The 25,215-nt window shown below is 42.7% G+C and overlaps 1 protein-coding gene across 1 annotated transcript in view; it reads right to left on the bottom strand.

Moving 5' to 3' along the window:
- Window positions 1–545: 545 nt before the first annotated feature.
- The window catches only part of LOC125940005 (granzyme F-like), a 41,764-nt gene continuing 17,094 nt past the window's right edge, over window positions 546–25,215 (bottom strand). The window contains exons 4-8 of the mRNA XM_049655665.1: window positions 20,088–20,200; window positions 19,162–19,309; window positions 8,592–8,709; window positions 4,584–4,735; window positions 546–765 (exon numbers count right to left, since the gene is read on the bottom strand). Of these exons, the coding sequence (XP_049511622.1) occupies window positions 574–765; window positions 4,584–4,735; window positions 8,592–8,709; window positions 19,162–19,309; window positions 20,088–20,200 (723 nt within the window). The 3' untranslated portion in view covers window positions 546–573. The remainder of the gene's footprint in view (window positions 766–4,583; window positions 4,736–8,591; window positions 8,710–19,161; window positions 19,310–20,087; window positions 20,201–25,215) is intronic.

Here is a 25,215-nt window from a genome sequence, read left to right as displayed (position 1 = left end):
CGTGGGTGAGCTAGAGCACGCGCTAGTTTGCATCAGGTTTGAGGAGCAAGAATGAGACTGGCGTATTATAGTCAAGATTATAGTTAAAGTTAATTGCCATTTTTGGAACATATTTTCGCGTGATACAGATAAGCAACGAGAAAAGATAATCCGGCGGGAATTTCAGCTTTTTCGGAGGCAATAGCTTATTGCATCTATTTTCGCGCGGTAAGTATTTTTTTTACCTAACATTTCCTGATTCTCCGAATTTCGTGATATTTTTATATATAAACCGTCACTTCGAAGCGAAGCATTTAATTTTTTCGCAGGCATTGTATCTAGTTAGTTAAGAAGCTTTTCAGGTCGCTGAAAATGAAGATGCGGTTAGGGTGATTCCTTAATTTGCACAGTTGTTAAACCGATAGTGTAATCTGTTTGGAAGCTTTGAAAAACAATAATTTCTGTTTTTATTTTACAAAGAGTAATTTCTGAAGAACGTAAAGACAGCAGACGGTTAGGCTGCAGGCAAATCATTATCAACAACAAGAATACATGATTTCACCTCTTCTTTATTTCTACGAAGGCAATGCAGACCTAATTATATAGCTTTTTCCAGTGCTTAATGTTCTTTAATGCTCTTTCAATCCATTTTCTAAAATATGCTACTCTTGTGAATAATACAGGTGCAGGTCCAGCATTCGAATTTCGTGTACCTACTGACGCAATTCCAAACTGAGTTGACCTTCCATTCTTCATGGAAGCAGTGAGAGGGCCTCCGGAATCACCCTGCATCAAATTGTAGGCACCGGGTTTAAGCGTTGCAATACGAAACATATCTCTTTAAAAACTATCAATATATATATATATATATATATATATATATATATATATATATACAGGGTGTTTCAGCTAACACTTTCAAAATTTATTTAAGGTTGCCTGTGGCAGATAGCCCAATTCTAGTTAATGACCTGGCCTACTCGAAGAGGCGAACCTTACTTGCACCAAAAATTGAAGTGCATAATCGACTAATTAACAAAAATTCACTAATGAAGTTTTTAACTAATTACCTGATGGCCCATATTTCAATTTACAAATTGTAGCCGTGGAGTTAGCAAGGCAGATCCACTTGGAACGAATTCTCGGGATGGCACCAGTTTCGAGATATTAATTCTCAAACTTCGCGGACAAATGCATTGACGTTCCAGTTAAGTTTGTGCTTCAATGCAGAAAGCGACGTTTTGTTAAGAAACTAACTGGAACGCCAGTGCATTTCTCCGCAAAGTTCGGGAATTAATATCTCGAAACTGGTGTCATCCCCAGAATTCGTTCCAAGTGAATCCGCCTTGCGAACTCCACGGCTACAATTTGTAAATTGCAATATGGGTCATCAAGGAATTAGACAAAAACTTAATTAGTGAATTTCTGTTAATTATTCAATTATGCATTTCAATTTCTTGTGCAAGTAATGTCCGCCTCTTAGAGTAGGCCAGCTCATGAACTAGAATTGTGCTATCTGCCAAAGGCAACCTTAAATAAATTTTGAAATTGTTTGCTGAAACACCCTGTATATATATATATATGGGCCACATCCACTCAGCATGGTTAGAAAAGACTTAGGCGAACGGTTGGAAACACTGGAATTGAGAATTATTATTATTATTATTATTTGATTTGTACACATATACACACAAGGACACAAATGGATTAAGGAGGGAGCAAGCTGACAACTGCCACCGAGAGGGGCACAACGCCTGCCTACTCCTATAGGAGGAGGGAATAGAGGAAATGAAAATATGAGAAAAGAAAAGAGGAAATAAAGAAATGACGGAGACACGGACAGAACAAATTAAAAAAATAAAAACAAAACAAAATACAAATAATGGAATTGAGAAAGATTTTATACAACAAATCAAATGCAGTTTACGGCCCTGCAAAACTGAATTTACTGACAAACTTAAGCAATTGGTGCTTCCACGTGCACTAAGCTGCAGGTCAACTATGGTTGCAACCCTAAAGAAAGGCACATTTTGTATCTACATCATCAAAGTTTTCAAGAAGGCAGAAGATCGCAGATTACAAGCATATTAGAACGAAACATATATCATATCGGTTACGCAAAGCAATACGAAACACTGCTGTCTGTTTTCTTCTTGAGTTGAACAATAGTTATTAAAAGAGGCAAATACAGGAGAAGAACTGTTTTAGACATTAAACGAAACTCCTGGCGTATCCATTCACCTAAACACTACAAGCCTAACTCCCTGGTTCTGGCTATGGCGTTGTCACACGACATGTCAATGTCATCGCTCCCCTTTACCGCTCAGCAAATTACCGTGTAGTCCAACAAAATTAAAGCGTTGGCATTTTGCGCTTAGTCCGTATGCTTCCCTATTCCCTTCTCTGTAGTTTTTTCGCCAGTGTAAAACTCAGCGCTACGTAATGATGTTCGTCATTCACACGAAGAGAATCTAGAAGATTCGAGGCAGGTGATCTCTGCATCGCCAATGCGATTCGAGGTAGGTGATCTCTGGAACGCCAATGCATTTCTCCGCAATGTTCGGGAATTAATATCTGGACACTGGTGTCATCCTGAGAATTAATTCCGAGTGTATCCGCCTTGCGAACTCCGCGGCTACAATTTGTAAATTGCAATATGGGCCATCAGGTACTTAGTTAAAAACCTAATTAGTGAAGTTTTGTTATTTAGTCGATTATGCATTTCAATTTCTTGTGCAAGTAATGTCCGCCTCTTCGAGTAGACCAGCGCATGAACTCGAATTGTGCTATCTGACAGAGGCAACCTTTAAGAATTTGTGAAAGTGTTCGCTGCACACCCTGTATATATATATATATATATATATATATATATATATATATACATTGACACGTGTTCTTATTCATCCTTTTTCTGCGGGGACTGCATTTCACCCACTCGCACCTTAATGCTGTCGCTCAGCGCAAACGCGTAGCCATGACCTTGAACTTACCGCGAATGTTATCGTTGTTGCCATCTGTGGACGTGTTCTCGTTGAACCTTGTGTAATCAGGGGCGCGATCTTGTACGCGTTCCAAAATGGAACGGAGGCGTTCCGTTCCATCGAGCCGCACACGATTGGCCAATTTCAACCGCGACGTTCCAATTGACCAATCGTGTGTGGCTCGATGGAACGGAACGCCTCCGTTCCATTTTGGAACGCGTACAAGATCGCGCCCCAGATTGTATACGCGATGCGACTAGCCTAGCATTTTCTGGACGGTATGCGAGCACTAGCAACAACGCTGGAACCATAGATAAAGGAATTCACTATGCTGGAACCTTAGACGAGTCCTGTATAAAAGCCGACACGCTTGGCCCGCAGATCAGATTTCGACAATCGCCGACTGTACACGCGGCTTTGTGCTTCGAGTGTAACCTGATTACTGGGCGCAGGTTCGCCCAATAATGAGTTAGTTTTGGGTTCACAGTAGGCGTCTGTGTTCTTTATTGTCACTACGACCTGACAATCGATATATATGTGACGCGAGCAGGAGGTGGCGGTCGGAAGCAAACATGGTCGCCCGAACACTCCTTTTATTCTTCGCCTTCCCCTTTCCCCAATACTGCAGCGCACCATCCTTGTGCGTTTCGTCACACACACACACACACACACACACACACACATATATATATATATATCAATTACACCTACACACCACGAATCTACGGGAACGTCTGTTGAAGCTAGTTTTCAGCGTGTTCCTTTCGAAATAATCGTTCACCAAACACATTTTGCTAAAGGCCTACAATGTAGCACTTATCTTGTCTGCTCGTACGCTTTGGTACAGCACTAATTCCTACGAGAAATATTTACCCACTGCACCCTTGTTCCGCATTATGTTGTCTAATTATTATCACCCATGACTATATGATGGCACTATATTAAAAATTGTCTAAATTAATGGGGATATTCTTTCTTACTCCTAATTGGCATATATTTTAGGCGTTGATGAGTGCTCAAGTCGTGATGAGTGCTTTTTAGTCATGTTTGGGTGAGACATTAATTAGTAAGTTTCGCATTTAGGGAAATAAACATAAGGAATATAGATAAAATAAGTCATGTCAAGCGCATAATCGGCGAGTACAAAGCATAGGAAGGACAGGAGACTGCTCAGTCCGCATCCCTTTTACACTGGAAAATTATTTTTCCGTTATGTACCAATAACGAAAGAATGTAGGTTACTGGAGCAAATGTAACTTTTAAACCTAGTAAAACTAGCTGCAATAAACAAAACAGTAACTACTTCTCTAATATGACGTTCGTGCTTCTTCTGTATCTACCATTTAGGGTACACTGTGGCGGTATCTATATTGAACTATATTACTATTTTTTCTCCAGAGGTGAATCGATAAAAACATTCCTGTACCACCGCTGGAAGGCAGTGTCTGCTCTCGTTTTCTTCCACTTGTGCTGCTTTGAACAAACATCTTAAAAATAAAAATATTATACCTAGAAACAATAAGAAAATCCTCGAAATGAATCTAAATATGCGGTATTGAATGTTATGCGAACTGATGTCACTGAATATATTATGACAATATATTTTTATGTGCGTATACTTACTTCATATGCCATGCTGTTCGGGTGTCTGGTGCATATCACAGGTATATTTTTCCCGTGCTTTACTCGCCATTGCTGTGCCATAGCAGTTCGGCAATCCTTGTCTTTCAATACTCTTGGGGTATAGCTCAGAAGAATCTTTGATTGCCGCTTTTCTGTAGTACCGGGAAAAAAGTTAGATTTTTTAACATTTTAATAGTTTTCAGTAGAGATAAAACCAGGCGACAAACTTCTTAAGCACGTGCATTCAGTTTTAGCCTGTCCACCATGCCAGGAAACGTACAAGATGATGTTGTTTTTATTTCTGCGATGCAGGATGGAGGTAAACGTATAACACACAGTTTGCACCGATATGCGATTCTGGGAGCCGAGCTTATTGCTGCTGTTCTGGGAGCCGAGCAGATTGTAACCTCAGCTAGTAAGTGTTAAGTGTCGGCAATCCTTGCATTTCAATACTCTTGGCGTATAGCTGACAACAATTTGCGATGGCGGCTTTTCTGTAGTAAAGGGAAAAAAGCGAGATACATTTTTTTTACATTTTTAATAGTTTTAGGTATAGATAGCACCAGACGAAAAACTTCTTAAGCACGTGTATTAAAGTTTAGCTTGTTCATCTTGCCAGGGAACTGGCAAAATTTACTCGGATTTGCTGGTCCCAGCGTAGCGATGGTGGCAGACACAAACCTACCTTGCACCCAATCCGACCCAGATATAGTATAGAAAGCACCGCATACTATACCCGCAAAACAAGTTTTTACCCATATTACCTCCAGCTTATTCCTCGTTGGCATAAATTTTATGCAAATGCAAATGCTTCTCACTATACGCCAAGAATATTGAAAGACATTTCCGACACTTAAACCTGACTAGCCGAGGTTACAATCTGCTCGGTTCCCAGAACAGCGTAACTGTACAAACTGCGTCTGATACGTTTACCTCCATGCTCCAGCGCAAAAAAAAAGTGTTAGTGGTGAGAGCATAGTATGTCGTTATGAAACTTGTTTTGTGGATATAGTCTCCGGTGCTGTCTATACTATGTCTCGGTCGGATTCGTTTACAAGGTAGGTTTGTGTCTGCCATCATCACTTCGATGCGACCACCGGTGTTAATGTGAGTGATGGTCACACATGAGTCATTGTGAACACAGTACGCAAGCTGCGTTTGCATAAAATTGCTGCCAACAAGGTATCTGCTGGAGGTAATATGGGTACTACAGAAATACATTATCTGGTTCCCATATTGCGCACTGCATTCAGTGTGCTAAAAGACCGCGCCTTACTTGGAGCGCCTGCGATGGTTCGTGTAGCCTCTTAAACAGCGACAATTCGCACAAAGCATCACCACAAGTGAATGTTTTCTTCTTGTTGTTGTTCTTCTTCTTCTCAAACCGCGCGACTTTATCGCAAAGAGATTCGGCACATTATTGTAAATCTGCACTTTCGTGACACGGCTTAGTCGCCTCTGGTCGATTGCAGCTCGCAAACAGCTTCCTACCCTTTCTGAAATCTGCTCTCTATAAGTATAGGATTATGATCACACGCTATCACATGCACTAGGACATCAGTAAAAGCTGACCCATTCTGTGGCTACGGGCCAGACTGCTGCTCGAACACGCCGCAGAATAAATCAATACAGTTACCACGTAAGTGTCCATTGTAGCCAATAAATAATCTACTATTTTTAGGAATTGCGGTCGTTAGCATGCTTGTCTTGTGCGATAGAAGGACGAGCTTTATGCGGCGCTTTTCACGTCTGTCGAAAAGGTCTGCTTTCAGATAGTTGTACTTGAACTATTGGCGCTGCACTGTTGAGACTGCTTCAGTGTTTTCAGCCGTTCCGGGTACTGTATCACGCACAGCTATCACAGCTATCACAGCTATCACCATTGAAGGTGCCATAGGGCCCGCGGAACATATGCAAAATGTGTCTCTGTGCACTGTCTTAAAAATATTTTTGTGAGGTTGGTTTGACGTGGAGAATAACCTTTTGTGGTCGTCCAGCCAGTGTAACAAAATGATACTGCGCACTTCAAACATATTATTTCACGGCTGTGCATGGTTACATGTCAGTGTTACTGTCGGCTCGATGTTAGAAATGTTATCGTCTCCTAGTGCGTAGTTAACAACATTATAAAATAACGTTACCTGCGTTAGGTATCGTAATAGCTGGAATAATGCTGTGGACGCGTTTTCTCATGCTAGACGCAAAGGCGAAAAAAAATATGGAAGAAACACTAGTAGAGAACAACACTCATGAAGAACTTAACCGCAACCGGTTACTATCGAAGTGCTGGAGGTTGTCCGGGCACTGAAATGTGCGACAAATAGCTACACACTAAAGGAAAGCGTTAATATGATAACTGGAAAAGCTTTCGGCCCAAGTTCGAGGCGTCAGTGACAAAGTGAAACTATAGCTACGCAACCGTGTACGCACGAGAAAATGCTAAAATGTGCTGCTCATTAAAACAAAACTAACCGAATCCTTCTAGCAAAGAAGTACATGCGGCAAAGCTATATCCGCTTAAAATTTAGAGTGCCGAGCGGTTTTCCTAACGAAGTATATTTGCTAGAGTGCTTGCAATAAGGATATGAAGCCATCAGAAAATGATTTTGTCAAAATTTGTGATACCACGATAGCCCGACGACTCCACCGACACAACATTCACTAATGAGTCTGGTGAATACCGTCAATCAGGGGCTACGTTCACTTTAACAAACAAACAAACAAACAAATAAACAAATGCTACTTTATTTGACCAGTATTTACGTATAGACATAGCATCATTTGTTGGCTACGTTGGACTGAGCGAGCACATGACTAACCTTTCAGTTCCTGTTGTATCTGGTTGAAGCTGATGCGCTGCAACTTGCCGCGTAGCCCAGCACGAACTATTATAGCAATATATAAAGTACGTTGTGACGTAATTGTCATTAGCATTGGCTTAACGCGCTTGATAGGCAATGCCAGCAGTTGCCATTGGCGTGTCACAAGAACACGCCAGTATGAAGCAGTTCAGAACTCTCGGCTACCATCGCTTTGTGTTTTCACTTTTCCATGAGTGCTTACACTGTTATTGACCCGGAGAATCTAGTCTGGTACGAGTCCTCCTTCTTTAATGACGTGGGCGGTGTTTCCGTAGTACACTTGTAATTATGGAAGAAGGTGTCCCCGCGCTTGGTAAAGCTTCAAAATGAAGTGAACGTAACCCCTGATTGACGGTATATATTCACCAGACTCATTAGAGAACGTTGTGTCGTTGGCGTCGGTGGGCTATTGCGGCTTGTGCACTGGCCGGCTTACAAACGGCGGGCCTAACAAAAATTAAACCTGGGGTTTTACGGGCGAAAAACAGGACATGATTCTGAGGCACGCTGTTGTGGAGTACTCCGGATTCATTCCGACCCATAGGAGTGTACATGTACCCAATGCAAGGTACACGGGCGTTTTTGTATTTCGCCCCCACCGAAATCCGGTCGCCGCTGCCAGGATTTGATGCCGCGCATTCGAGCTTAGCAGAGGATCGTCATGGCCACTACACCACCACGGCGGGCCAACCGGCGGCTTCCGTCCGATTGTTGTTGCTGTTCTCCTCTGAATTCATAACCAATGAGGGATTGAACAAGACATATGCTGATAAGGCGAAATTAGTGTAAAACGAAAGTTCACTTGCAAATTTGTGGGAGCTGATTCCGTCTTTCTGCGGGGCTCGTCTTCAACAATCTGACTCTTTTTATTCTAAATGATGACGTCCTGAATGGCGTACTTATACATTTTACTTTTCCTAAATTATTCTTTTGTGCGGGCCTTGGGAGAAGTAATTCACGGAAGACTCGATCAACGCCCCTACTGCCACACTCGTGCTAATGCCTACGTGCTCGAGCAGCGTGCTGAGGTTGAGGCATCTGGTTAGGCGCTGCTTGCGCTGTGAGGCTAAATAGTATTCCTAACACGTCAGCCATTATAAAGCGCAATTTATGTATATGCACTGCGTATACCCTGACTAGTACTTACTGTAGCCGGTACGACCATGTCCAGCGAACAGCATTGATCCCGGCTTGGTCTTCTGGCCTTGCTTTGGTAGGCACACTGGGCGAACAAACCTGTCATATTTTGGCAGCGGTTTCTCAAGCTGTACGGAGAAAAATGGAGGGTACAAACACTTGAGGCACAAGGTTGTCATTCTTTTGTTAAGGAGAACTACCGAATTTACACAATATGTTTAAGAACTCGAACTCTATTCGCACTCACAAATATGTTGTGTAGTTCGAGAGAGAGTTAGAGATATTTTTGAAAAATGTAATAGAACGCGCAGGAAGGGGGGTGTAGTCTAGTTGTGAGGAGCCATATCGCACCTTGGCTTTGCTTAGAAATATTTTTCTTCGTAGAGCACATCTGAGATGTAACTCAAAGCATTGTGCAGCAAAAAAAGATGGTTACCTACACGAATTTTGCTTAAACCAGCTGAGAGGGTTTGCGATTGCGAAGTGACGTATCCCAACGCAAAATACCAACATATGCAGGTTTATTAAATGCGAAAATAATGAACACGAAATGAATCACAGTAACGTTTTAGAGAAGCAGCAGCCTCAGTGCAATCCCGTGATCCGTGAGCCACGCAGAAAGTCCGGTCGAGCGGTTCGTATTGCGAGCAGTAACTTTTCTATTGAGGCCGTTGATGTGCGCCGGCCCAGAAGTGGCACCTCCTGGACGAAGCGATGACGCTGCGAAGGTTTCGGCAGAACTACGGGTGCAGTTGTGGTAATAGTATGTAACCACATCACCACCCTGTGGAGTACGAATACAACAGGTGAACACCTGTCTGGTGAATGTCACCTGACGTCCTTAAAGGTTATTGAAACGCAAGGGGGGCGCTAGCGGTTTCCGGCTAGTCGGAGAGAGTGTATGCCAACCTAAAGTCGGTCAATGCAACAGCGAACTAACCACATGAATGGTGGCGCATGGAAAAGAAGGAAAACCAAGCGGGGAGGGGGCAGGATAGGGCGCCAAACTTTCAACAAGTGTTATTTCCAGCACATCCCCCAAGTATTTATATATATATATATATATATATTCCAAAAAAGGCGCACAAAGACAAGGCGCAGCACGTGTCACAAGCTACCTCACTGCGCTATCTAAAAACGACCATTCACTTTTGTAGAGGGAAACAGAAGGCACGGTGATACAACCATCACCCTTCCTCCTTATGTAATACGCCTCGAGCAGTTCGCGCGCTAACACTTCTCTGCTTCTTCCTATCACGCACGTGTCATCAAACCGTGGAGCACAACCATGCGAGGCACAATGGAACGGCATGGCCGGTAATTTGTAGCGATGCATTTCCGGCGCTAATGCCTTTTCGCGCGTATCGCGCTTTGTCAGTGGTCAGAGCGATGGTCCGCTCTCCTTATCGATGGGGTCAGCCGGCCGTGAGCGGTGGATGATAAGACTAGTATAGAATAAGTCATAAGTCGTCGCTACAAAATACCGGCCCAGGTGTGAACCCAAACCATTTTTAATCTATTAAACATGCTCCCTTAAGCGGTCATTAACACAGCGACCTGTTTGGCTTATAAACGAGTTGCCACAGCTCAACGGAATTTTGTATACGACGCCCACCATGCAACGCAGTACCTGCATACTGGCGTGCTTCTTTCCGCACGAAAGCTTGGCCTTTTGAGAAGAAATGCGGGCGCAAAGCTTAGACAACTCATTAAGGGCCGAGAAAACCATCGGAACGTCATGCCTGTTAGCAACATTTTTCAAATTGTGGGCGATTTTTCGCATGTAAAGCAAAACCAGTGGTCTCTTTTTCTGCAAGGCCCGAGGCTGTCTGCGGCACCCTTTCTCTTTCAGGAGCAAAGATTCAGCCACACTGTTTATGACCACCGAAGGAAACCCAGCTGCAACCAACCTCGAAACCTGTAGCTGAAAACTGTCGTCCATTGTGTGCTCGCAAGACTTCTTTAAGGCATACCTTAGACACTGTGTCGTGATAGCTCTTTTCACTGTCTTTGAGTGCGCGGAATCGTAAGGCAGAAGGTCCTTACGGGCGCGGGGGCTGTAGCTCCAACACGTATGAGTAGTGTTTAATAGCAAGTTAATGTCTAAAAACTGCAACCGATTGTCAAGCGGAAGCTCATGCGTAAACATTAAGCCTTTCCCGTGCTGTCTGAAAACAGATAATACGTAATTCACATCGTCACAAACAGTCAGCAGGTTAGATGTCTTTAGAAGTACAAGAAAATCATCCACATAACTAAATACCCTAGGACATAAGTCTGAGTCAAGATTGCTAGCAAGTACTTGGTCAATGCATGATAGAAATATATTACATAGAACAGGAGCTACACACGACCCAATGCAAATACCCTCGCGCTGCACATATAGCATCTCGTTAAAAGAAACAAAAGTGCTACTTAGGTAAAATTCAAGCAGCGTCAAAAAATTATCAATAGATGAATCACAAGAATTCATAAAGCCAGTGCTTATATTATGCTCAATACAATCTCTGACGCAGGGAAGAAGTTCATTGTGAGGGATAGAGTAAAATAAGTGCTCAACATCGATTATAAAAGCATAACTAAACCCACTTTCACAACTCAAGAATTCGGTCACCACACCTGAATGTTTTGAGGCAAACGGGTCATCAGAGTTGAGCTTATTTAGGTGCTTGAGCAAGAGGTGACTAACCTGTAGCTGCTAAGTGCCCTTCTCAATCACGATAGACCAGAACGCCTCTAAGGCTTATGTGTCATTACTGTGAAGAATACTTCTAGGGTATTGCCTTTGCAATCGCTAATACATTTTGCAAGTTTGCCCAAAGGCGATCGTCCTTCATTTTGATGCGCAGGGTCAAAGTTTTGACATCGCGATGGATAATATTTTAGGGTCCCGTCTAAGGCAGCTAGAAAAATATTAAGGATAGTGTTGTTGCAGACAAGGGCGTGCGCGCATATTGTGGGCTCCGTGAAGATATAGGACGTTTGCCTGGAATGATGTGCTGCTAGCAATCAGATTCACATTTATTAGTTCTAAAAAACTAGTTACAGCATAACAAATATACAGACGAGGGTCCCAAATTGAAAGAACTGCAGCGGGATCCTCGATTAATAACACAACAGTGATGGTGATATCTACACGCAGCATATTAATGCTATGACCAAACAGCCATCAACAGATTAAATACATTATCAGACAATTCATTTCAAATCAAGCAAACATGAAAAACCACGGCAAGAAAGACAGCCGAAAACAACACGGATGAAACACAAGTAGTGACATGTCAGAAAGACGTCTAAGATACACCGTTTGGATCGTAGTGAGGTTATCGCAGGAAATGACACTAAAGAAATTTTTTTAAGATTTCAAGAGAATAGCAGGGTTTAATAGCTGACGGTATTTCATTCCAAAGTGAAACTGCTGCGAATTCACATGTTTTTTTGTCGTAATTGTTGTGAGGATTAGCAACTAATAGTTGTTGCTACACCATTTGATAATATTACTCAATGCAATATTTATCTTTGAAGTAAGAGCATGCAGTAATAGATTATAAGATGAAGATATGGTTGCGTCATCTGCGTATGAAACGCAATGATCGTAGTTGGAGTAGCTAAGAGAATCCGGAAGATCATTATTATATAGAACGAAAAGCAAAGGACCCAGAACTGAGCACGGTGGTACACCCTGGATAATACATTTTCATACAGAGGAAATATTTCCTACATGCACTGTGTACTGACGGTCAAGTAAGTAACTTTGTAAGAATATTAGCGCAGGACCGGTTATACCATAAGACTCAAGTTTATTAAACAAGACTTGATGGTTAACCGTGTCAAAAGCTTTAGTTAAGTCTAAAAAAAATGATCCGACTAAGTTTCCCGAATGAACAGTTAAGGACAGCACAGCTAGATTGGTGGAACTTCCAGGGCAGAAACCAAATTGGTGGTTTTTTAGCAACTTTAACTTCGTTGAGTAGTTATTTGGACGTTTAAGAAATCATTTCTCAATCAGTTTACTAAGGCAGGAAAGAAGTGCAATTGGTTGGTAATTAGTAACTATTTGTTTGTCGGCCTTTTTCAAAAACAGGAATAATCTTAGCGTTTTTTTTATATGAAGGGAATAAGCCGTGTTTAAGGGTTAGGTTGATAATATTACAGAGCGTGTCGGAAACTAAATGTGAAGCCAGTTTTAAATGATTTAGACAAATTTTATCTAAGCCAGGTGCTGCATTTTTAAGATTAGCAATCGTAGAAAACACTTCATTTGGTGTAGCTGGTAACACAAAGAATGATTGTGTCGTACTGCTTAAAATATTAAACAACTGACTGCGCATGTATGTCGTTATTAGTATGAACAGAAGAACAATAGTCCGAGAAACCATTAACAGTTTCGTTGGGCTCAGAAAGAGTGAGACTATCCTAACTTATTGTTGTTATAGAGGCATCAACAGATGACTTGTTAAGAAAAGAGTTGAGTAGCTGCCACTGCTTTTTGGGGTTATTCTTATTGTGGCCAAATTTATTTTCCTAGTACCTTCTTTTCGCCTGTTTAAGTGAAACGTTCAATAATTGACAGTACCTCTTACATCGTTTAGCCAGCCCAGTATTAAAGGGCTCACATTTAGATTTTTGTACATGTTTTCCTTCCTCATACTTTCTAAAAGACCATCCGCCTTTCATTGGTTGTGCGGATATTTATATCTTTTCCCACATTTTACAGTGCGTGTGTTAGTCGAGACGGCCAACGAAAATAAAGAGCAAAATTTATTTAGTGCTGCTTCGGGATATCGAACGTAGAATTAATTGGCGACCAATCAGTTTTACTGATGGCTTCAAAAAAGGTATCTGCAATATATACAGAAGTAAAGTAGCTAGTATCGTTCTCATGTATTTTATTGTCAAATGTAAGAAAAAATGGAAACTGATCGGTTATATCAGTATCAACATCCCCGAAAAAAGGCAATGGTGATGAGATCTATAGCGATTACAAAACGGCAGTTAGGGCTTTTCAGAAGGTTCGCACCGCCGAGCAAGCTGCTCGTCTTCTTAGCGTCTCCAATCCGGATGCTCTCACGCATCATTCGATTCACTGGTTTCCCGCTCACGTAGGGTCGGTCGAGGGTGCTCCCCCGAATCTCAATGAGTCTGCTCACGAGGCGGCGCGCGACCTCACCGACCGCGCTTCCTCTGTAAGGAGAGCCGACACCCCTCCCCCCTACGGCCACAGGGATGCTCCCGCTACTCACAACAAGGTTACAAAATTCGTCTACATGTCTACAAGGGTCTTTCCACCCCCTCACCCCAAATTGAATAGGGCGAAAGCTGTTTCGCTTAAACTTTTACAGACCGGCACATATCCGTGTCTGGCCGTTCTGCACGAAGTTTACCCTGACGTATATCGCGACGACGCCTGCCCGTCCTGAGGGCAGACCTCCACTCTAGCACACATGCTCTGGGAGTGCGGGTCGAGATACCCCAAGTTCAGCAAGGATGAGTGGGACTCGCTTCTGCGTAGCCCCGCTCTAGACAAGCAAATCCTGGCTGTCCGGCGTGCCAGCGACCGGGCCGATGGGCTAGACCTGCCTGTCCCGACGTGGGACTAGCCGGGTGCGCGACGAGTTCGCGTCCTCGCCGGAACTCTAATAAAAGTTATTTAACTCACTCACTCACAACACGTGATAAATGGGCGTACCGCTCCCACGACAGGCTAATCTAGTTGGACAGTCAATGAGCGATATAAAACCAAATCCTGTAAAATAATCAGCGTAAGTTGTGTGCGAAGTGGCATCAATGTCAAGTAAATAATCTTAACATCACTTACAATCAGTACGTGCTCATTTTCAAAAGTTAGCTGTTACAATACGACGTCAAGACACAGCAAGAAATCGTTAAGGGAAGATGACGGTGAGCGATAAATGCAAGCAAGAATCAAGTTATATTATTGTGATTAAGGAATGACCAGTCGACCTCTATCCACATTGACTCACAATGATTCACGTTAACTGCCAGATCAAATCTGAGCGTGTGAAATAAAAATAGTGGCACCGCCACGACTGTCAGTTCGACGATGAACGTACTCCGCTTCATAAGGTGGAAAATCGCTCATATTGTTGTCGGCGTCAGAAAGCCAAGTCTCCGGTATGGCATGTTGGCAATTATCAGGCAGGTGCTCGCCAAAGTACCAGAGTCTTGCTGTAGGAGGCGCCTCATGGCTAACAGTGAGAATATCGTTGACTATGTTGTCGCTAAACCTCGTATAATCATAGTATAGGCGCGACGCGAATAGCGTTGCATTTCCGGGAACGCCAAGCGATTACGCTGCAACTTTCGACGAGTCGTGTACGAAAGCCGACTCATTTGACCCGCAAATCAGATTTCGACGACAGCCGAATGTGCTCGCTGCTGTCATTCGTTGTTCTTCAAGTGTCACTTGCTTTTCCAAGCAGATAGTTAGCTCATTATGACTGTCATCTATTGCTTTGCGAAACGCAAAGTCGTGAAAGATGCATGCGTGATAAAAGAAGAATATATCAAAAGAGTGCTACAAGGTTGAGGACTGGTGATTTGTACCGCCAGTAATATACGGTATTAACCTGTTAACTTTTAGGATACATAAGTTTTTGCCGAGAATTATTTCTTGATTTATTTATTCTTGATATCACACACATATACCGAAAATGAAATATAAAACGTTTTTCCAAAAATTTAGCCAGATAGAGTAGGACAACAATATTTCTGAGTTGCCAGTTAAAGGTAAAATTTTTGTTAAAAAAAAACTGGTGTTTTGTACAAGCTTATAGAAGAAAGCAGCAGACGGTTTTTTTTTCGAGTTGTACTAATCATGTAAAGGAGCGAGATAAATTGCTTGTACTGTTGAAACGCTGAGAAACATTACATTGTGAACGTTTGAAGCCAAGAACACAGGTCCTGTGTGACAAAAACAGGAGTCGTCTTTCCGGTAAATACCGCCTAGAGGAGTACTTTCCCACCAGCAGCTAGGCAGCCTGCGGCAACATTATCAGGCATTTTATTTAGAAATTTTAAGGCATTTGTGTTTAGAAATGTTCTCTTTCTTCCATATTCTAGACTTTGCCATATGAAGGATCCTATCTCCTTTGTCGGACTCTGTGTCTTGTCGCCAGTAACGGAAATCAGCGCGAAACTTTAGCTATTCGTTGTTGTTGAAGAAATGCCAGTTTGAATGATTATTCTGCGGTGGAGTAGATCCACAAACAAAGTGAATCAAGGGACATTTTGGCTGTCAACTGATTGCTTTGGCGTTTTAGGATCTGCATTTTGATCAGGTGCAATATCGACTCTTCAATGAAGCTTTAAGTAGCTCAGTGAGTCTTTAAATACCACAGAATAACATTTTCTTCACTGCTAGATAGAGGGAACATTATTAGAGTCGCTGGAAGCTCACAAATTGATATATTTATGGAAGCCTGTGTGTTAGCTGCTCATTAGAGTTTTTTTTATTTCGCACAGAACATCATTTGAAACATTACAATGACATTCTCCATTGCCTGTACACAATATTCATTAAATAATGTTCGCCCGAAATTTATAAAGCCACGAAAGGCATTACGCTGGTGCACAGCCCGAAAAGTCTGCTTCAACCCTTAAGTGTGAAATCAACAATTTTGTTGACTGTCATCATGCAACGCCTACCCGATACATAAATGCAAAACAAATTTGAAAAAAAAGTCTCCTCTATGCATACAAAAATTAAGAGCTTCTTGAAACAAGGGAAGCAATTTTTGCAGTAGAAAATATATGACCAATACATGCACTGAGAAAAAAACTGCAAAGATGGCAGATTTAGTCACCAAAACATATGGTGATGTTCACGGTGGAACGTTTTGTGAATACCACTGTTGCGCTGGAAACTAGAAAAAAGTATATTTAAAGTCAGAGACTAATATTTCATTTGTTTTCGTAGTAGTTTTTGTTGGGGCAACAGTATTGTTGAGCAGCCAGTTGAAGGATAAGGCAACGTGATGTTCTGTAATAAGCATAGGGTGTTGTTTTTCGCTACAGAACGTTAAGAAAAATTTCCTGTGGCAAATAGCACAATTTTAGTACACGCTTTGAATTACTCTAAAAAGAACCCATTACTTGCACGAGAAATGAAATCGTATTCAGCTACTTGACAGAATTACTTTGATTCAGGTTCAGCTAAATAGTAAACGGCACACATTGCGAATTACAAATTGTATTCGGCGAATTCTTATGATATAGGCACTCGGCACACGTTCTGAGGATGTCACAAGTACTGAGACCTTCACTCGCAAAGGATTTGACAAAATTGCTTGGTATGGTATTCTTATGGTTAATGGTATAAAATTATGTAGCGTTCATAGTTAAAAGAACACAATACAACTGAATCTTTGTTGTGTTACGGTCGTCCATCTTGCCTTTTATTCCAACTTCCGCATCCTTTTCTCTCCTCCTCAGGCTCTTACGCTCTATCATGTTCATTCCGAACGCTCATACCAATTGTCCCTTCCATGTATCTTTCACTAACCCCTTCTGGCGTAATGCTTGAAACTGTTTCCCATTGAAGCTCATGCAACTGACCCACGTTCACCGATGTGCCAAACAATCTTCAATGTTCCTTTCACGGTGGTTATCTTTGTCAGAAGCATATAGTGTTTCACTGGAATCTCTTACTCCTTTCCTAGCTAGAACGAGGTCTGTTACTTGAATAACTGGGATGTCTGAGCGGTTTATGTAGCCAAAATTTCTGTTCATTCGTTTACGGCACCTCTCCTCCCGGCGTTTTTATTTCCTCTCGTCGAGGATCTTGAGCTTTACGAGGAGCCCCAACTGACGGAATGCCTGCGAAATAGGGGTTTCTACTGAAGAAGTGAACTCTGGACTGGCATAGCAAGCCACTGGTATAGGAGCTATTGTGATAATTTACAGCTGCTTCCGAAGATCATGTATATCCACCAGGATTACTATCATACATCCAGATGCACTCTTTCCGATCTCGTATAGCACAGTCTGCGTGGCCATTCTTTGCTGGATATTTTTATAAATAAACAGGCGTAATTAAACGGCTTATTTATTGCAAGAGAGAGAGAGAGAGTGAAACGTGGTGGCAAAGGCATATTATTGCAAGTTTGACGGTGAATATCTGAGAACCGGCACCATTCTCAGAATTTGTTCCAAAATGACAATGCCTTAGAGAATTACCAGCCGTGAAGTAATTGGATGAAAGGAAAATAATATAATTTTGTTAAATTACAAAATTAGGCTTCCCTATTTATTGTGCAGATAGTCTCCGCCTCTTTAAGACCGAATTGCAGTTGTGCGATCTGCAGCAGGCAATGTAAAAAGTTGGTATAGTGTGGTATATATTGGTATATATAAAAGTCATTTCTGCAAACACGAAAGTTGATCGAAGGAGGGCTTTGGCAGAAATAAGTAAGTATTGCATTGTTTAAACCGTACCATGTTCAAACCCTACAATAAGTTTATCGCAGAGATGAGAGCCTTAAGGCAAAACCTCCTTATAGGTATGTGCACCATGCTTACATATCGCAGTAATCAAAGCCTAAAACAAAATTCACAAGGTCTCTTATGTTATCTCTAAGACGACTTCAAGGCGAAAGCCCTAGTGTTGATGCAATAAAGATGGGCACATGACGTACACGTCCCCTTTATTCTCGTAGTCTACGTCACTTACTCCTCGCTCTTAATTCGCTTACTCTTCCTCCTAATTCGCCTAGTTATCCCCCTTAATTCGCTTAGTGTACTTCGCTTACTCGTCCCTCTCAGCTGCAAAGGTCGAGGGTTCAACTCCCACCCAAGGTCGTCTGTTCGAGTGGCTAAATAGCTGTATCTAAATTAATTGTGTCTTAAATATATCTCGCCTCAATTACCTACAGATATGATAGGTTCGACTCCCACCAAAGGTATTGGGTTCTACTCTCACAAGGGGCTGAGGTTTCAAGTGCCCTAATTAACTATATCTTAGTTATCTGTGCCCTAATTCTCTTCGCCTGAATTACCACGAGAGGTGGGGGTTCGACTCCCACAAAAGGGCGATAGATCGACTCCGACCAAAGGTCGTTGATTTGACTCCCACCATAGGTCGTTGCTTTGAGCGCATAACTGTATCCTAATTAGCTGCGCCTAAATTAACTTTGCCTTAATTACTACCAGAGGTGGTGGGAGTCGTCAACGGTTCGACTCCGACCAAAATTTGGGGAGTGCCTCAACTCTCTCTTAATTAACTGTGCCTGAATTATTTCGCCTTCATTAACACCAAAGGCCATGGCTGCGACCCCCACAAATGGTCGTGGTTCGACTCCCACAATGCAAAGTTTGAGGGTTCGTAGCCTTACTTCACACCAAAAGTGGTGGGTTCAACTCCAACCAAAGGACGAGGGTTCGTAGCGTTTTTTCTACCTTTCGTGTCGCCAACGCGTTTTCGGTCAATGTCGACAGATTAAAGAGACATACAAGGCTTTCGCCTTAATAACACTTCGCCCAGCGCAATCTTGCGCTCCGGAAAGACGGATTTTGATTCTTCTTAACCAAGCGTAAGAAAAATGGCACACTATATCACTTACTTTCATTAGGCCGATGTCATATCCAAGTTTTGTAGCGAAGGGTTCGTATTTCTTGTGGGAAACCCCATACTTCACCGGAATAAATGGGCCTTGCTGAAGTCTGGTCGTGTTGTAGTGTACATCAATTCGGTATACTTCAGATGGTTTCCTTGGAAGAAAAGACAGAATGTGAAGCGGTAAATGTGAGAGCTTTTTAAGAAGGTTTTTTATGTTTCCGTGAGAAATGTAATTACATTCTGATGTGTCTGGAAACGATCCCAAAGACACCGCCCTCGTGACCTACAATGGGTTGTAATAAATACGCTTATTGCGAGCTCCCAAGCAAGCTCCCACCGAGACGCTTTTCTAGGAAAAGACCAAGGTTTAACTTTCGCGAGAACTGGACCAATAGCAAGGAAAAACCAGGATTGTCTGCAGGGTGATTCGAGATTTCATCGTTTGTACTGCTGTAGTTTGCATGTTATTTTGTTTGTGAACCCAAAAGAGCCAATAAACCAACACCAGTATGACGGCCACGAAGAGCGCCGCGATATCCACACAGTATGAAGGGCGGGTTTGTGTTGTGTGGCTAATGCGGCGGATATAGTTGGCATTTCGAGCGAAGGGCCACAATGTACACACAGTACATGGCCACAATGTAACATATTGTTATGGGGAGATGTCAAAAAGGAATTATATACAGTATTTACAAGTGACAGCGAGCAGCACCAACACATCAAAGATGGCGGGCCGGGATAGGGATGTTGGGCCGATCCCTAAGCCTATTTTGGCCGTTCGTTTTGCAGCATCTACACAAGCCTCAGCAGGTATGTTTTGGTAAGGTAAATAAAGCACACCTACTGTACCAGTTTTGAGTGTCGAAACTTGAAACAAGCAAAACGTAAACGTTGCAACATATTGCATGCATTACGTGTACGAGTACTTACAAAGCCTCATCGTGTTCAATACAATGAGCGGCTGTGAGGATGACATTGCGAGTTATGATGCTGCCACCACAAAGGAATGCCTCTCCACCTTTCTTGTACATTATGGCCGTAACCTGCAATAACGAGGGAACCTTGATAAAATTGGTAGTTTGTTGACAAGGCTTTTTTTTCTCAGGTTAATTTGAAACGCCAATAAGCACTCCAAAATGAGGGTTAGCCGAGCTTCTTGGTTCTACGGCATGGTATCGCAAACAGCGCAATACTATACCTTAGATCACGGGACAGACAACACGGGTGATGGCTTGAAAAGAAAGTTCTTATTTATAGGAGTGAATAAAAATAGGCTTTATTACCAACCAGGAACTCACAATATCAGTTAAAAATAGCTATAGTTTGATTTCTAGTATGCATGCCCTATACATGAACCTAACAGTAAGCAGGAAAATTTATTCACAGAGATGTAAGTTCAACAAAGAATATTGAATTGCAGTACACAGGCGGCGTGACCACTTTGCAACTGCACTTCAAATGAAATGCCTTCCAGGACACATCCCTCCCTATTCAGAAATACATCTTCAAGCCCATGCTTGACATAATATGAATGACGGCTGGGGTGACCGCGCCGTATGAAACGCAATGAACGACGCAACCACGTTCCTGATATGCATCACTTAGTTCAAATCAACCATGAGCTTCAAGGTAAGTTGCATTTCTTAGCACGGGGGTTACATTCTATCGGCAAAGAAGTGGTTGAGCTCTAAACCCGAAACAAATCGCAGTTTCTTAGAACTAAAAATTCGCTCTAATAAAACATATCACGGAACAACGCATATGAAAAACTATGAGGATATCGTAATAATCAATAACAAGGAGTTCTTTATTGGGACATCCCTTCCCACCTAAAGGTAATATTATTTTCAGCCACAGCCACTATAACATTTTTTTCTATATGCTATCAAAATATCTATGTCTTGTGCAACTATATTGCAAGATATAGGATTAGAAAAAGTCGCAGTTCAGCCCGATGTCCGAGTCATTGATTGTAATATCCAGTTATTATACAGCTATACAAAATAAGGTTAGTAGTCTTTACTGGTCGTATGAACTAGTGTAAACATTACCTTATTATTGTACAAAGTTAACGATCATGGTGTCACCCGCGCAGAAGCGAACGTGAAGACCTTATCTCGATCACTACAGACACGCGCTGTCAGAACATTGAAATGATAGAGCGGAAAAAGGGGGGAGATAATTTCCCTTCATGCTTCCATTGGCTTGAACATTAAGTAGGCACGCAAGAAAGAACCTTATCACCCTTGAAGTTCGCATGGCATAGCATGGCGATGTGTGCGCTTACAGCAATGGCGAAAGTTCACCTGGAGTGTCCGTATAAATGCTATCGCATTACTATGTGTTTTACGTGTTGCACCGTGCATAATGAAAATTCGGGCATTGCCCACCAAGACTGAGCCCTTGTAGACACCATGTTAGAATAAAATTGTGAAAGCAAGAACGAACTCAGTGATGACCACACAAAACCATATCTACAAAGGGACAGAGGTCTCAATACTCTAAATTAAACTTTTTCATATCTGTCAAAAGAACGTAATCAATATTGAACGAAAAGAAAGGGAACAGAGGAGCCCGATTGCTTTGGTCATAACCATACAAAGTCAGCAGATAATAAAACCAAGGAAAGCGTCGGGTGAAATAACTGTTTAAATTGAAATGTAAATATTGTAGAGTAAAAGGCAATGAAAGCGCACAAGAAACATCAACTTACGCCAGAGGTATCCAAACCTATGCCTTTGAATTACACCGGCGCTGCTATTGCATTTAGGCTAAAACAGTGCCATTTTTCAATTGACATTATTTGTTAGTACTTAAGTGGTTTACACAGCCTAGGTAATGTTAGCCATCAACACAATTCCAGGTGATACAGACTTTTATTGTGAAGAGTATTCTTGGAAATATTAGACTAGTTTTCTAAGCAGATATCTAGCTATGCAATTCTCCTATTAAAAAGAAATCACAGCATATCCACGGGGTGAATGATGATGAGTGGGCGAAGCTCCGGAGGGAATCATCGGATCTCCCGCTTAAGGGGGCGCTAGCACAAACGCGTTAGAAACGTGCAGTACTCTCTAGTAAGGGGGAGCGGCCACAGCGTCTTACGCAGCCATTTACACATGCCGGAACGTGCACCGCGTTTGCCGACGCCATCACATGACTGCTGAGAGAGTATACCCCCCGTATTCATAAACACCCCTCGACTTGAACTTGACTTGCCACCGCTTTGGGCAGCGCGTTCGAAACGCGTTGAAGGTAAGGTGGAGATGCCACAGCGTCTTACACCAGCTTCTTACACGGGCCGTAACGCGCTAGCACAAACGCGTTAGGAACGCGCTAGAAACGCGGCCTTTCGTTAATGTTGGGTATTTATAGCCATCGTGGTGCGTTTGTCCATGTCCGCTTCGTGGCGTAGTGGGCTAACGCCGCGCGCTCGGAAGCGAGGGGTCCCTGGTTCGATTGCGCGCTACGGACACAACTTCGGAATTTTTTTCTCATTTTTCTCAGACTGGTTACACACTACTACTACTACTACGACGGGGACGGAACGGGTGCCGCTATAAGGAGCTTCGCCCCTAAAATGTCGACCGATCAGGAAGAGCGAAAGAAAGAATTATTGCGTGCAAAATCGCACCGGGGAACTAGTCGCCGGGTACCCTCGGCAGTAGGTGGAGCCCGAAGTCCAGGACCCCACGAAGTGTAGCCGCCTGGTGCGCTCTTGTGACCTTATTGTGCTGGTCCTGGGAGTCGACGCCGGACAGCCAATATTCCAACTGTTCTGCCTTCGTGTGCAGGTTCCGCGGTAATGGTTTGAAATCTGAATGCTCATGTGAGGTGGTGAAGCGTAACCGCTGCGTCATAATTGGAAGAAGCGTTTCAATATTGAGTGGGATACATCCCGTGGTACAGCGTGTGATGGACGATTGTCTTTGCCCGCAATTACCTCCAGGACACCACTTCGTCGCGTTTGAGTAATGCGTGGGGCGGGTGAAATGTCTTAATAGTCTGAAGTATTGGAAGATAGCAGGAAATTGTTTGAGTTCGGTTCTAATCTCCCCTTGTCAGAATTCTGTCACCCAGAAGTTCGGTTTATGTGCACTGAAGCCGAGGCATGAGCTTTCAGATTCTCAGCGAGGCATTCCTGAACGCGGTTGCAGATGATAGTGGCGGTTTTCAGTAGGGTAGCGTTACGACTAGCTTTGTACAAACGCCAATAAGCGTCATGTTTATATCATGCCTTGCATAACTACACGTGGCATGGCGCTTGCTGGCTTGCCAAGGTGGCTGCCAAGGATTTCTACAAGGTCTGACCATTGTGTTTCTGTAGCGTAGGGCTTTGTTGAACGCTGATGTCAATGCCTCGCCCATCTGTGACAGAGCTATTGAGATTGTGTAGGAGGGAAGAAATCCCTTCCTGTCGACAAGTTACCTTCAGGCTGGATAATTTTAGTCGGCAATTGCGCCTTTCCGCCAACAAAGAATACCAAGGCATTGGTCTCCAGAAGACGGGAAAAGCGAGCCCCATCTTGAAGCACCGTGGAATGCAACGGCCTCATGAAATGCTCCTGATATCAATCGCTTTTATTAGGCGTTCCAATGCAACTCCGCCTGAAGTCATCGCATCTGAGAAGGAAAGTTTCTACACACCTTTGGCAAGGGGACGACATGCTCGCAAGAAAAGGCGTAGACTTGGTCCAGTGCCTTGAAGGCCAATCCAAAGACAGTCGCGGATGCCACGAACAGAAAAAAACCAAGCCTGTTTTTGCGAAGACCTTAAATTACCCAAGGTCACCTGAGTGTATCTATTGATACATCGGGTCTACATGAGGAGCCGTGCCTACCTCTTCATTTCGCAGACATTCACCATGTTTTCAACAAATTGTTGAAGATTTGTAACCACACGTCGTCATTTTGGCTCCACGAGATGTGGAGATTTCACTGGGGGCCGCAAGGTGGCGCTACGCTTTGGAGCGAAGTAAAGAATAGGCGATGCAAAGAATAGAAATAAAAAGGACCATGGCGATTTGCAAGGATGACAAGAACGAAATTAGAAAGGAAAATCTGTAGGATAACACAAAGGGCAGTGTCTTGATATTTGAGGCTCGAGCCGGTTGCCTAAGGACCAAAACATACCGGAGCAAATATTCGGTACTATATGAGGCATGTGTATGCTGCAGTAAAGATCCGGAGACCACTCATCACACCCTAATGGATTGCGAAGGGATTCACCCACCGAGAACCGTAGGTAACGTACAACTTCCAGAAGCGCTTGGGTTTAAAGTGGAAGGAAACATAAACAGATCAGCCGTAGAGATCAGCAAGAGACGATTAGAGTACTGGTGGAAAAAAGCAGGGAAAAGATGGATACGACCTGATCTCTTAAAATCATAGGCAGCGGTACAAGCTAAATTTTTGAAAAAGAAAGATTAATGAGAGGTATACAAAAATGCTAGATAAAGAACATGTGTAGTATACCTGATTAAATCAAGCAGGCTAGGTGACTATTTGTCGCCACCCTGTTTCAAAGGGGATGCCAATAAATCATCATCATCATCATCATCATCATCATGGGATGGCTCCAGAATTGTTGTACACGCTCGTCGGTCTACTACACTGACGCGATCGCCTTGAACCTGCGCTTGACAGCTTCACTATAAAATAACATCCTAATCGGTTGACGGCACAACACTTCCTCGACAAGATGGGTGTCTTGCATTCGCACTGTATATGCCAAGCTGGCTGTGTGACATGCTAGTTAACGCCGAATTCAATATAAAAAGGCAGCCTAATATAACCTTCCAAAAGTATACTTGAAGCCTGAGGCGTTTTTTTCTGTGCTAGCCGTAACGTTTTGTTGCAAGAACGTCGGCCACTAACCCTAGTACTCAAAGATAAGGTAAGTCACCACTGTAACCCATTTTTTATTTGTGTTGTCTAGTGTTCGTCTTTGGCCGTATTTAGTTGAATATGTAAGTCATACATGTACCCTGAAAAAAAAAGAACTAGAGGGATATGGAGTAGTTATTTTTTTTCGATTTATGCGGATACGTTGTAGAAG

This window comes from Dermacentor silvarum, chromosome 9 (assembly GCF_013339745.2).
Source record: "Dermacentor silvarum isolate Dsil-2018 chromosome 9, BIME_Dsil_1.4, whole genome shotgun sequence".
NCBI classification, from domain to species: Eukaryota; Metazoa; Arthropoda; class Arachnida; order Ixodida; family Ixodidae; genus Dermacentor; species Dermacentor silvarum.
The sequence above is the reverse complement of the archived record's forward strand: the minus strand, read 5'-3'. Positions and strand labels throughout refer to the sequence as shown.